At 30.7% G+C, this 14,187-nt stretch overlaps 2 protein-coding genes across 3 annotated transcripts in view; one reads left to right on the forward strand and one right to left on the reverse strand.

Moving 5' to 3' along the window:
- LOC108565215 (flotillin-2) overlaps positions 1-14,187 on the reverse strand; it is a 137,038-nt gene that overhangs the window by 29,646 nt on the left and 93,205 nt on the right. The gene's annotated exons all lie outside the window — the stretch shown is intronic.
- LOC108565160 (glucose dehydrogenase [FAD, quinone]) lies at positions 4,163-6,742 on the forward strand. The gene is made up of 3 exons (XM_017924463.1): positions 4,163-4,506; positions 4,578-4,828; positions 5,371-6,742. Exons 1-3 carry the CDS (start codon positions 4,163-4,165, stop codon positions 6,690-6,692), a joined length of 1,917 nt encoding a protein of 638 aa, XP_017779952.1. The 3' UTR covers positions 6,693-6,742.

The following is a 14,187-nucleotide window of genomic DNA, read 5'->3' on the forward strand; positions in this document are numbered from 1 at the left end:
ACCTTGTAATCTGTGTGTATGTAATGCAAACGGAAGTAACTACCAAATAGGAAATTGTACGTGTTCCGTGCAATCTCAGTTCACAAAGTGGAATAATTACTAGCGAAAGGTAAATACCAATTGCAAACTCTTATCTAACACATTAGTTAATACATACAAATTCATTTCTTATATATACTAAAAAAAATACATCATAATTTATATTGTTTCTTTTGAATTATAAATGCAGTAAAATCTCAAGAACTATTGGAGAAATGTAAAAAATCGTATGAGTGCGTATTATATTCGAGTACAAAAATTTCAATATTGACTCATCAACAGTGCGGGATATTAATAAAACCAAATTTATATCAATTACTTAAAATACATTTATAAATAAATTCTTGAAATATTAGAGAAACTATAACAAATTTTAAAATATGCGTCAAATTGATAGATGTCGTATTATACATTCAATTCCACTTGTTATTGTTTCCATAGTTACTCCTATATTTTACATACTGGTTTTGTCAAAATTCATCTTAATTAAATCTAACAGTATTTTGACTTAATGACCGTTCTCATTTACTTCTCAATTTCGTAATGTAGTCAAAAGAGATTTCAAGTTCAAGAAAACTATAAACGTTGACTGGTGTAAATTATTTTTTTATAAAAGAACTTTTGTTCCATTATACAATGTATTGGGTAATTTCAAAACAAAAGTAATACATCATTAAATGTAATAAAGCTGTCTTGTTATCAATTAATTATGATAAAATCTCATCATTGAATGAGACGCTATTGGAGTCTCAAATAACACGGAATTTGGTCTCGAATAATACGGTCAAAATTTCAACTTATTTCAATTACACGATTATTATAAAGTATAGATTTTCACAATTCTTAATCGTTGAGCAAATTTTTGTACAGTTAAGAACATCTCTTAAAATAAAAAATTGTAACCGAATTATACGGTTTTGGTATCACGAAATCAATAAACCGTGTTATTCAAGAGTTGGCTGTTCTTACATTATTTATTTCATTTCGAAGTATTTCTACTATCAACTATAACTAACTACGAATTATTAAATTACTGAATTATCAAAGAATCAAAATTTTCAGTGAATGTTTCAAATTGATAAATATTTTACGGTTTTGATGTATATTGGAAAACTGTATTCATACTTTATATAGTATCAACGGTTATAATTCATATAATGTTAAAAATAATTAGGTTTCTACAACCAAAAAAAAAGTTCACTTGAAGCTTCAGTAAATATAGCGGTATAAATGAATATAAGAAGTTAAGCGAAACAAATAATGATCTAATTAATTTTAATGAAAAATTCTATTCTTATACTAGAAGTTTTACAACTGAAGTCATTGAATATATATACAAGAGTAGAACTGGAAGTAGACTTTAAAGTTGAATAAAATATTGATTAACACATAATTTATATAACAGATTAACAAGAACATGCAGATATTGAAGTGAGATAAAGTAAACATTACCAGAATTCTTCAGGACAAAACAAGAGAAATTATTAGTAAGGTTTCGCATCCTCGCTTCTGTTTACAAGTTAAGCAATGAACACCTTACACCATTTATAATTAATAAAAAACTTTATAAAACGAACTAAGCAGAATAGACGAATTGAGGAATGTATGGTCAATAATTTAGTAGATATTTTTTTACAAACATTTATGGAATTTAGAAACTATTAATAAATATGTAATTATAATTTTAATATAAAGATATGTTCTCAACTAAATCGTGAAATCTTAACTACAAAATAACTTAGAGAGTTTTAATAAAGTCATTTGTATAAACAGATGTTGTCTACATTGAGTAAAATACTAATAATGAAAATATTCGAATTAAAGCTGCATGTGCGATTTAAAAAAAAAACTAGTTACAAGTTTAAGTTGATTGAATAAGAATTTATAATAAGTAAATTTTATTTATTCATATTGTGATGCAATATGCAAATTAATCATGAATATGCTTATATCATGGTGAATGTGATTAATTTTATGCATTTATAAGCATGTTTGGTTTGTGGTTCATATTAAAAAAGGATTTAAACTAGACCTTTCTCTATACTAAGATATCATGATAATCATCAAAAAATCATGAATACATCAATCCGGATTCACTATAGTCAGATTTGTAAAAATAAACTAAATTTTAATAGAAAAAAATATACACAATACATCATTTTTTCCTTTACTTTTTGTAAAGTTAAGTCTCTTTTGTGCAATTTTTTCTACTTAGATCTTCGATTAGTCCGGTTTGAAACAGGGATAATGTCGAAACCAAACACTATAAAAAAATATATTATTTTTCAATTTCCAAAAACCTACACAATTTACAGTTAATAATCAACATAAATCTGATGAAAATTATCCTTTCTCTATTAGCAAATTTCTCAAACACCATGATAAACATCAAGAAACATGAGTACTTTTAACAAGCACACACCTCTATTGTCTCGTTAACATATATAAAACAAACTTTTATAAAACAGACGTTGAATTCATTTTACATTCGTTTTAATTGCATGTTGTTACTTGAAACCTACAACAATTCACGGTTGACCGCAGACGGACGAGTATATAAATCTGCCGAAAACAGTCACTCGACCTTTCTCCAAGAGCAAATCTTTCTTCTTTCACCGGATCATTTCCACTTGTCTCTGGTAAAAGTCCCATGAAATTATAGCCGTAACGTAAAAAAAAACAGTAAAGAAATTTATCATGTATAATACGTTATAAAAATATATTTTTATCTGAAATCTAAAGTATATTGACCTGCAACATGCAGATTTACATCATTCGAAACATTAAGATGTTATTAAAGAATATTTTTTTTACAAAAATACATTTTTAAATTAATTAATTTTAGTTTAGAATAATATAAATATTTCTTATTATATTGCGGTCAACGAAATAGAATGTACAATAAATCGATCATGGTCAGAACGTGGAAAGTCCAGCTGTTTGTTAATTATTTGTTATTAACGTAATGTAAATTTCTACATGGAAAAGTATTTTAGAAAATCGAAATTTTCATATATTACGAGAAGAAACAAGAAAAACTGTAGACAATTAAATTATATTAAATGGGAATGAAAGTGGAATAACTACGTTAGTTTTGACCGTAATAACACATGTAGGCAATAAAACAAATTCGGACATTTTTTTAAATAAATATTGAAAATTACAAAAATTTCTATTTTTATATTAAATATTAAAAAAAAATGTATTTAATCATTCATATGAATTGCATATTTATGCATAGAAATTACATAAGTTGTGTGTGAGGATATGTGAAGAGTCTTTTAGAAATTCCGCGTATGCAAATAAACTTTACGCAATATCTGCTAAATCTAAACCATTGATATATTTTTCTTGAATCACACCACGATTGCGCAAGTTGCATTCGTTTGGAGCTTAGAAAGTGGACAATTTCTAATGTGCTCATCGATTTTATGTTTTAATAAATTTATGTTATTATTTTCGAATGAATATTTAATTTATGATTGTTTATGTTACAGGTTGAAATTGTAGCGAATTTGGGAGCAGAGGACAGGTGAAAATAAGCAATACCAAGTCGAGAAAACGGATCTTAAGCGCTAACACGTGAAGACACGGATGAAGAGAAAGTTTTCATTACGAAATACCCGAAACGCAGTAAATAATTCTACGGACAGACGATTAGTGAATTTCAATTAAAAATCATTTGTCATATCGAGTTGTATTGGTTAATAGAAGAAGATTTTGTAAAACATCAAAAAGTGAAAGTATTAAAAAATAGAAGTTTTTTTTAAAGAGAGTCAAATGGATCTTAATGTGTAAAGATGGAAAATAATGTAAAATATTTGGTAAAAGATTTGTACGAAGAAATTAGACTTTTCATTGCGCATTCCATGATTATTTGCGAAAAGTACAGTAGAATATTTACGTCTTAGAGGAAGGAAAAACGAATATCAATTAAAAAACGAAAACTTTCTTTTTACGCAAATGAAAGTTTAGATCCATTTTATAATCGATTGACAAAGGAATACAATGTATGCAGTTGGCATTGCGCAAGGCCGAGACGTCCTTTCGATTTGCATTCATTTATTTGCAACTTGCGTCGTGTTCGAGACCCTTTACTACGCTACGTACTTCTTAAAATAATATGGCTGTGATCACTGGCATTCTTGCGGCCATAAAAGCCGCCACCGCTTTGGTCGGCGTTGGGAAAGTGTCCGTACTTCCGTTTTTGATCGCCTCGATCGCTTACTTCCATTACGATCAGTTCGATCCCGAAAATCGACCGGTTTCTGTGAAGAAAGTGGACGCCGAGTACGATTTCGTAATCGTCGGCGGAGGATCAGCGGGATCCGTTCTCGCTAACAGGCTTAGCGAGATCTCCGATTGGAAGATTCTGCTTTTGGAAGCCGGAGGACACGAGACGGAAGTCACGGATGTGCCGATCCTCAGTTTGTATCTGCACAAAAGTAGAGTTGATTGGGGTTACAGGTATAATCTTGATTGCGTTTTATATTGTAATTGAAAGAAGGAATGTAATGTTTGTTTTTCTATTTCGGTAGACCGCAGCCTCAGGACTCGGCATGCCAAGCGATGAAGGACAAGAGGTGCAGTTGGACCAGAGGGAAAGTACTCGGTGGGTCTAGTGTTCTGAACACTATGCTATACATAAGAGGAAATCGGAGGGACTACGATCAGTGGGCGAGTTTCGGTAACGAAGGTTGGAGTTTCGATGAAGTTCTACCTTACTTCAAGAAAAGCCAGGATCAGAGGAATCCTTACTTAGCCAAAGACTCAAGACATCACGCTACAGGTAATTTGGAAATCGATCAAAATCAATTTTCATATTTAGTATAAGTTTAGTATCTGCACATTTTGGTGATATAGTATGGTAATCGTCTGATCTTTTTCATTTACTGAATGTCATAGAATTATCTCTGTCTCTTCATAATAATATGTTATGCTTAACATTGGTCCATAGAAACTTGATTTCCAAGTTTTACGGATTTCAAAAAAAATGACAGCTGTCAACTTGTGTCAAAGCTGTACAACTACAAACTAATATGGTGGGTTACGTGACTAAAAGCTTGAGAAACGCTGCTCTAGAATATACTTCTTTATATCAGACGTCATATATGTTGCAAACATTTATTGAAGAAATTCCTTATATAATACTCAAACCGTGTTAGCACAAAACTGAGTTATAGGAATATCGTGTTGTATGAGATTTACCTTTTATTTATCAAAAGTCTATAAAACATATAGCTCAGAAGCAAATCATTAATTTACCATTTAAATATCACAATATTAAGTACAATCTGAATATTTCAGTAATATGTATTATTTTCTTTGTAGGTGGTTATTTAACCGTTCAGGATAATCCATACAACACTCCAATCGGTATTGCATATTTGCAAGCAGCTCAGGAAATGGGATACGATATTCGTGACGTAAACGGCGATCAACAAACAGGCTTTGCTCTCTTCCAATACACAATGCGTCGTGGATCAAGATGCAGCACAGCCAAAGCATTCCTGAGACCAATCCGTCTACGAAAGAATCTGCACATATCCCTCTGGTCGCACGTCACCAAAGTAAACATAGATCCTGCGACGCGTCGAGCAACAGGAGTCGAATTCGTCAAAGATGGTACCATCTATACTGTTAACGCGAGGAAAGAAGTCATACTCTCCGGAGGCGCCATAAACTCCCCGCAACTCCTGATGCTCAGCGGCATCGGACCGCGAAAACATTTGCAGGAAGTTGGCATTAACGTTGTGCACGATTCGCCGGGCGTCGGGCAAAATTTGCAGGATCACATCGCAGTCGGCGGATTAACGTTTTTGATCGACGAACCGATCTCTCTGCTCACATCAAGATTGATTAACAGCAACACGGCAATTCGGTACGCCATCAAAGAGGACGGCCCATTAGCCTCGAGCGTTGGCATAGAAACCGTAGGATTCATTTCGACAAAGTACGCAAACCAATCGGACGATTGGCCCGATATGGAATTGATGATGTTGTCGACATCGACGAGCGCCGATGGGGGCACCCAAGTGAAGCAAGCGCACGGATTAGATGATGAGTTTTATAAAGAAGTCTTCGAAAGCATTAATTACCGTGATCAGTTCGGCATGTTCCCAATGATGTTGAGGCCCAAATCACGTGGATTAATTAAATTAAAATCAAAAGATCCCATGGAATATCCCCTCATGTACCACAACTACCTGACGGATCCACACGACGTCGCCGTTCTCAGGGAAGGCGTGAAGGCTTCGTTAGCCGTTGGTGAAACGACGGCGATGAAACGCTTCGGAGCCCGTTTACATAGAACTTTACTTCCAAATTGTAAGCATCTTCCGCCATTCACAGACGAGTATTGGGATTGCGCCGTGAGGCAATACACTTTATCCATATATCATTACTCTTGCACCGCGAAGATGGGCCCACCCAGCGATCCTTACGCCGTCGTTGATCCCCAATTAAGAGTGTACGGTGTATCCGGACTTCGAGTAATCGACGCCAGCATTATGCCGACAATAACCAGTGGAAATATCAATGCTCCGGTCATTATGATCGGGGAGAAAGGAGCGGATCTGATTAAGGAATATTGGTTAACTCCGATACAGTACAGGAGGAAACGGGAAGCTCGTTATAATGAAACGATTGTATAACAATCGCGAAACAATACAACAATTCAAATAATCTAGTCAGCAGAATTGACACACCAAATTAACACTAATAAGAACAAAAACATACATTATTTTCAACGTTATTTTTTTTTTATTTCTAAGAATTATTTATATCTGTTTTCTATTTTCTTTTACTCCAGAAAAAAACGTTTAATCAGAACGTTAAATGTTCATGACTATATACTTCGTGTATCTTCATATTTAATTGTTGAATGTTATTACTTTTTTAATTATTATATAGCTTTTCAGTTCTCTAGTTACTTAGTTGTATATAGCGTAGATTACTATTGATTTTCTTTATTATTTTTGTCTATCTGTTTGTACATAGTCTATTAAATTATATTTGTTGCCAACACCGAAGTAATTGCTCAGTTTATTTATATTCGAATATTATGTATTGCTTATAATAATAGTATTTGTTATGTTTATGTTAAGTAAATAGAGTTTATTATTAATTTTGTTACAACATTTTGTTTATATAAATTACAATAATAAAAAAAAAGAAACCTACATAAAATTTAGTACAGTTTTGTAGTATATTAGATATAATTTAAAACGTTATCTACTTTTTTTGTATGTTTCATGCAATTATAACTAAAGTGTTATATAAATATGCTTCGTTCAGCTAGTCTGCAAAAGTAATACCATAATAGTTGATCGTTCGTAATATTTATTTAACAATCCAGAATGAAAGTCAATAGTTTGTATATTATTTATGTATAATTTTATTATTATGAGGACAGTAATCAACAAAACCTACTGCAATAAATTTATGTTTGTTTAAATTGTGTTTTCTATTCAATTTTATTCTGCAGCGTTTATGGGTTGCACCCAAAACTGGATTGTTTTAATTGACAGCTGTCAATTGCAATGGGTAACAAAATGACAAGAGTCGAATCGATAAACATAGAACATCATTTTACGAACCACAAATAATCAACTGAAAAGTAAATGTTTGTAACCAGATATGCACATGGTTTTTAGATGAAAGGAAAAAGCTTAATTTTAATCATTTTTTGTTGACATAAAGTTTGGTAATTCTAATTAAATAGGTATTAAAAAAATATAAATGCAAAAAACTGCGGTAGTTTCGATAAGTTTTCAAGAGTTTTCTTTAAGAATAAAAAAAAATAGTTTGATAACCTATTATAATGTAGGATATTATAATAGTTAGTTTAAGATTTAGTTAGAACTTTCAATAACATTGATGATAAACTATGAATTACCCTCATATTAAATTAAATTGATACATTATCGATTGTATTATACTTATGATTGATAGTTGGTGGATGCGCCAGGTAATATAAGCACACGATTCACAAACATGTACATAAGGTGGCATACGTATACAAACGTCAATATGTTCATATCTGGTGGCAATCGCAAGCCCGACAACCGAAATCCCGTCTGGCTCAAAATGCCGACGTTCCAAATCCCAACTATGTCAAAATCCCGACGTTCGAAATCCCGAGTGTATCGAAATCCCGACTATGTCAAAATCCCGACTACCATAATCCCGACAATCAAAATCCCGACTATATTGAAATCCCGACAGTCTCTTTTGTATGACATTTGTATTATTATAAATTTCTACAATAACATTTTTATGGTAGTCGGGATTTCGATATAGTCGGGATTTTGATTGTCGGGATTTGGAACGTCGAGATTTTGACATAGTAGGGATTTTAAGCGTCGGGATTTTAATACAGGATTTCGAACTTCGAGATTTCGATACACTCGGGATTTCGAACGTCGGGATTTCAATAGACGGTCTTTCGGTTGTCGGCCTTGCGATATAAACCCGTTCATATCTATATCATATTGTTTAAATCGCCAATAGCTCCAACCTGGTTGATTAAATAACATTAAGATAATTGTTAAATCCAATAAATAGCAGGATGTTAAAGTATACTTAAATTCATTTCTTTTAGATAATAAAAAAATCGAATTAAAAAACTTGATGGTTTATAACAAAAATGTTAATAATTAATGAATTACTTGTATATTGAGAAAGTTGTGTCATTGGAATATTGACAAATCTTATTTTTGTGGAAAAAATTATAATAATTATTAAAACTTATTTCTTCATTAGAAAATGTATGAATAATCAAAATCCATTATTGTAGATAACAAAAATCACTAAAATTCTTCAATGTTGATTCAATTTCCTTTGGAGAAAGTATGTTAATAATGGCGCCACATAAAATTTTGAAAGACATATTTTCTATGAGTTATTTCAAAATCTTGAACCAAAATATCCTATTTTAAAGTCTCTATTTTGGTCTTTTGAGATTATCATTATTTCTTTATTATAAGAAACATATAATTGGCAATCATGTATTGTATTATGAATATGTATATTTGTTAGATCTACCACTTTCCTTTCCTTAATTATTATATATCATATTTCACGTATCCATTAAATATACAAATGGATACTTGAACGTGTTTATTTAGAATAACTTGTGTAATATTCCGAAGAACGGTTAAACATTAAATCGTTTAGTTGCGTCTATTTTATCAACACTCAACACCCTTCTTCCACCCTTAAATATTTGGGTAGAATCATAAAACTTAGATAAAGAAACTGTTGCAATTTCCACAAGATCAAAACTGATTTCCTTTCCCACACAGCCTTGTTTTGAAATGGACACATTTTTGTATTATATCATTTAGTCACGAAGAAGATAGTCTTAGTTGAAGGGTCGAAGTGAGAACATGGTCTCACTTGGCGAGTCTAGGGAAGAGCACTTACTTCTTAATTTTTAACTTAAGAAGAGAATGTAACTCTTAGTTAATAATCCATGACATCAAGAGTTGTATAGTTGACTTCTCAATAAAAACACTGATATGTACAATAAAACTAATTAAGAATATTGCATTTAATATTCATTATTTTTTTTGCGTAACAAATGATTTTTTTTATAATTATCATTATTATTAATTTTTTTTATTAAAATCAAAATTAGTTCAAATATATTGTTATAATTATTAAAACGGAATATGTATAGTATTTAGAAAATGATTTATGAAAGAAATTATATTGAAATAATTTCTTAGTAACGGAAGATTTTTTAAACATCTTTAATTGCACGATTAAGAAGTACACTTTTTTTCCAATTTCCGCAACGTCATTAGCAAATTTAATTGCATTCAATTAGCTTAATATCAACGCACTTACCAAATGAAAAGTACAAGAAGTAATTTGCGCATGTTCACCCGCAACCTGATAATTATCCACATAAGACATACCTGAAACAAGCAGAAAAAAAAAGATTAATTAAACAATAAATTGAGGAAGGAATATGTATAAATTATGCGATGAATGACCAAACGCACGTACACACCGCAAAGCTGAAGAACTTCCTCGAGGAAATCGGTTACATAAAGAGCTGAAAACGGCGCGCGTCGAACGTGCGAAGATGACACATGTTTTGCTTCCCATTTGGTTTGGTGAAAGCGCATTAAATAACGCACCGAATCTTCCTAATTTACACATTACCTAACGATTACGTTCAATTATTTTACATATTTCCAAATGCGTAACGCTGCTCGCATATTATGTTTAATGTTGGAATATCGTGTATTTTTTTGTTGTAATTTCAAGCAAGATTATTTCCAATTTTTTTTAGTAACACGTGAGTTGTGTGCTCACAGCGAAGTTGCAGCAATAGAATTTGCTAATTTATTTGAATTATTATTGCGTTGAAGGAGTATTTTTTCAAACAATGGAATGTTATTCTTCGCTTTCCGGTGACTGACTATGTAAAGAATTCCGGAAGAGATCCTTTCTTTCATTGAGTGATCTTTGATCGAAAACTCAAGACTAGAAAGTGTTTTTCACTGAGAGAGCTTCAGTGTATGATAGTGATCTTAAGAGAATTCCCCCACACGTGTGTGTGTGGATTTCACGGTAGAATTACAATAAAGTAATAGGCTTTATTTGCTTCTATTTCCGTTTTCAGTCTTTGTGAAAAAGGATGAGCGCGAGAAAGATCCCACTGTAGTGCTCCAGTCGCTCAAGAGATTCACATATTTGCACATTACATACAGGAATTGTCGCTTTTCTTCTCAGGTATGTACATTTTATGATTATTTAACATAGCGATTGAATTTATTAATAAAATATAAAAAGATAATACACGTTCAATTATATAAGATTGAAAGTAGATCATCTAGCGCAATTTCAATAAAGAGTAATGAACTATAGTTCACTTACTGATTATTTATAGCAATAATATACATATTTATTAACACAAATCTAACGTTTCTTTCCATATTCTTACAATTAACCCTTTATTTTTGTAATAAAATAAGAAGTAAAGTTTGTAAATCATTTTATTGAAATATTAGTTTTTTCATAATTTGTTTGTTTAAATTTTAATAATTATTAAAAAAATGAAAGAAATTATGGTTTATAATGTTTTATTAAATATTCATTTATAAATATGAATAGTTAATCAAATATGTAATTTCCTTAATAAATACTGTAATTTTGCAAAGCTATTAACATAATTTTATTCAATAAATATATTCTAAGTGTAATTATTTATTGTGTGTGAATTTTTTTTACATAAAATAGACGTGTGTCCAATCAAGACTCTTATTGTGCGTTTTTAATCTATTTTATTTTGTTCTTCGATTAGTGCGGTCTCTAATAATCCGGGATATTGACATCGGTTCTGTTATATGAGTAGTCCAATATGCCACACCGTTTGAAACCGGATAAATCGAGGACTTTAAAACTGCATACAAATTGAATTGTTGAAACCGTACTATAGTGAATCTGTACTGATAAAAGTCGCACTATACGAGTTATTGCTTATTACAATTATTTATATTTTATTTTGAAACTTTATATATTAAAAAAGCATTGAGAAATTGATAAAACTAATGCAAAAAAACCTTTTTAAAATATCAAATTCTTTCTCATAATATTTAATTTCATTGAATATAAATTTCATAAAAGAACATGAGAAAATTATTAACAAAAAAAATACAACACCAATTTCAACATTTAGTTAGTTTCGGTCAGTTGTAAGTAACATCTGTGCACATCGTTTAACTCGAGTGATACTCGTGTCGAGAACAGCATATTTGCACAATTCGCAAGATCTTTATGCAATTTTATAGAAAGTAATACAATATATTGTAAATCCCATTAAACTTGACCGAAATTTAAAATGAGCTTTGTTTTTATTATTCTAATGTCATCTTTACGAAATAAATATTCTTGCACAAGAAGCACCACATTTATTATTCTCTCATATTCTAATTTCTATATATTAAAAAAAAAACTTATTCTTTTCTGTTTTGTTTTACTTAAAAAATATGGTGTTAAATATTTCGATTAGTCCGGTTTCAAATAGTGCAGGATAGTGACGGAATCGATTACCGCACTATTCGGGGTATTACTGTGGTTGATTGTATTTTGAAGACACATAATTTTTGACCATTAAGAAAAAAAAAATGGTTCAACTTTGACTGATTTACAAAAAAAAATGGTGAGAGGCACAAAATTGCTAATACCTTCATATTAGAGCCTAAATAAACTATTCGTACTTACAATTACCATGTACGTTTGTTGAAGAATACATGATTCTAAAGAGATTTACTTACAAATTTTTCTAAATTATTTTATAAAATTTAACTCTTTGATTAATTCAAAACTCGTAAATGAAAAATACCCAAACATAGCATTGTAATTAATTTAAAAGTGAAGTTTAGTACTTGTTAATGACTATAAAATAAAGCTGAATAAAGAAAGAAATACCGTTACTTTCGGAATGTTGATCATCTTGTTGAGAAATGGAATGAAATAAATGCAAATCACGTTGGAATATTTCGGTTCATTATGTGAATAATTGTGTATACTTCGATCACTAAAGGCCTTTTTTTTATTATTATTTTTAAATTTGAAGCGATGAAGAAACTATTGATGCGATTGCAACTATTGATGTCAAGTGTGTTTTCTCTGTTATTAATTGAAATAATTGTTGCAATAATTGCAAACAAATATCATAAAATCATTGAATAGAATTCATTTTGTTTCACATACTGTAATTATTTATAGCGTGCTGTGTACAATTTATTAAGAAAACCATTCATGCCATTAATTCTCTATTATTAATAATAATGAAACCACTAAAAATATATAATCACAATTTCACTTGTAAACGTTTTATAGTCAACATGTCGCAGATTGAGAAAATAACATTAACACCATGAAAAGAGAGAGTATGAAAGAATACAAAAATGATTGATGAGGCAATTACAGATAGACAAGAACCTTAGATACTAAATAAGCAGGGCAGAAGTGTTGTATTACGAGAAAGCTAGTTTAATAGATGTTATTAGGTTTTTAGTAGTGAATAGGTTGGATTCAATAGGCGGTTATTTGATTGTGTCTCAATATTCGTACGAATGTACAGTATAAAGTCATGATTTAAATAGAAAAACGTGACTTGAACTGAAGAAAAATGCATAAACATTCATGATATGTATACAATCACCTTATATTTGGTACGTTCTTGCGGATATTTGTACGTTAATTCGGACGTACATAGTATCAAACTATAAACAGCTATAAACTATGAAACAATTGCTCGTCGACTTTTTTTTCATAATATTTTGTTTTTGTTATATTAGTGCAATTAATTAATGTGCCAATTACATATAGACAAATTCCTTAGTTAATAAATAAACAGGCCATAAGTATTATGAGAAAGCTAGTTTAATAGATGCTAGGTTTTTAGTCGGGAATATGTTGCACTCAATATGCGGACTTTTAAAATATTTGTTTTATCTCATTGTTTGCATGAACGTACACGTTACCATCGAGATTTAGAAACAAAACTGTCACCACCTGATTTGATCTGCAAGACAAATTCATTAACATTCATACTATGTGCACAGTCACCTTATACTTTGTACGTTACTGCAGATATTTGTATGTTAGTTCGAACGACTGTAAGTAATAAGTGATTATTGACTATATTTTTAAACGATATATTTAATTTTACATAAGTTAATTATGCTAAAATATGCAAACTTATATTCCTAAAGAATGTTAATTACCTGTACAAATAATTATTCAAATTATCAACAATATTTCATTCATCCACGACTCACATGAAACGAAATATAAAGAAGAATAGTAAACACAATGATCGTTGCGAAAGAATGTGCGCGCGTTTCGTAATCAAAAGCACCTATTCGTTACTTAATTTATTTTTTTTGTCAAACACTTTCGTTTTCTATTTCGAACGAGCAAGTAGAGTTTGGAATCGTAGTACAATTCGTTGTTCTGTTCGTCCCCCTCATCGCACACCTCAAGTCGCCGGAGAAAGTTTCGCAGTCGAGAGTCAAGAAAAAAAAAAACGAGAAATACAAGTTAACAACAAACAAGGAAAAAAAATAAGAGTCCAAAGAAACGGATGGAAAATAAGAAGAAATCTTTCTCCGCTTGAACTTTGCG

The sequence above is a fragment of the Nicrophorus vespilloides genome, unplaced genomic scaffold, assembly GCF_001412225.1.
Source record: "Nicrophorus vespilloides isolate i.1.1-1 unplaced genomic scaffold, Nicve_v1.0, whole genome shotgun sequence".
Classification (NCBI taxonomy): domain Eukaryota; kingdom Metazoa; phylum Arthropoda; class Insecta; order Coleoptera; family Silphidae; genus Nicrophorus; species Nicrophorus vespilloides.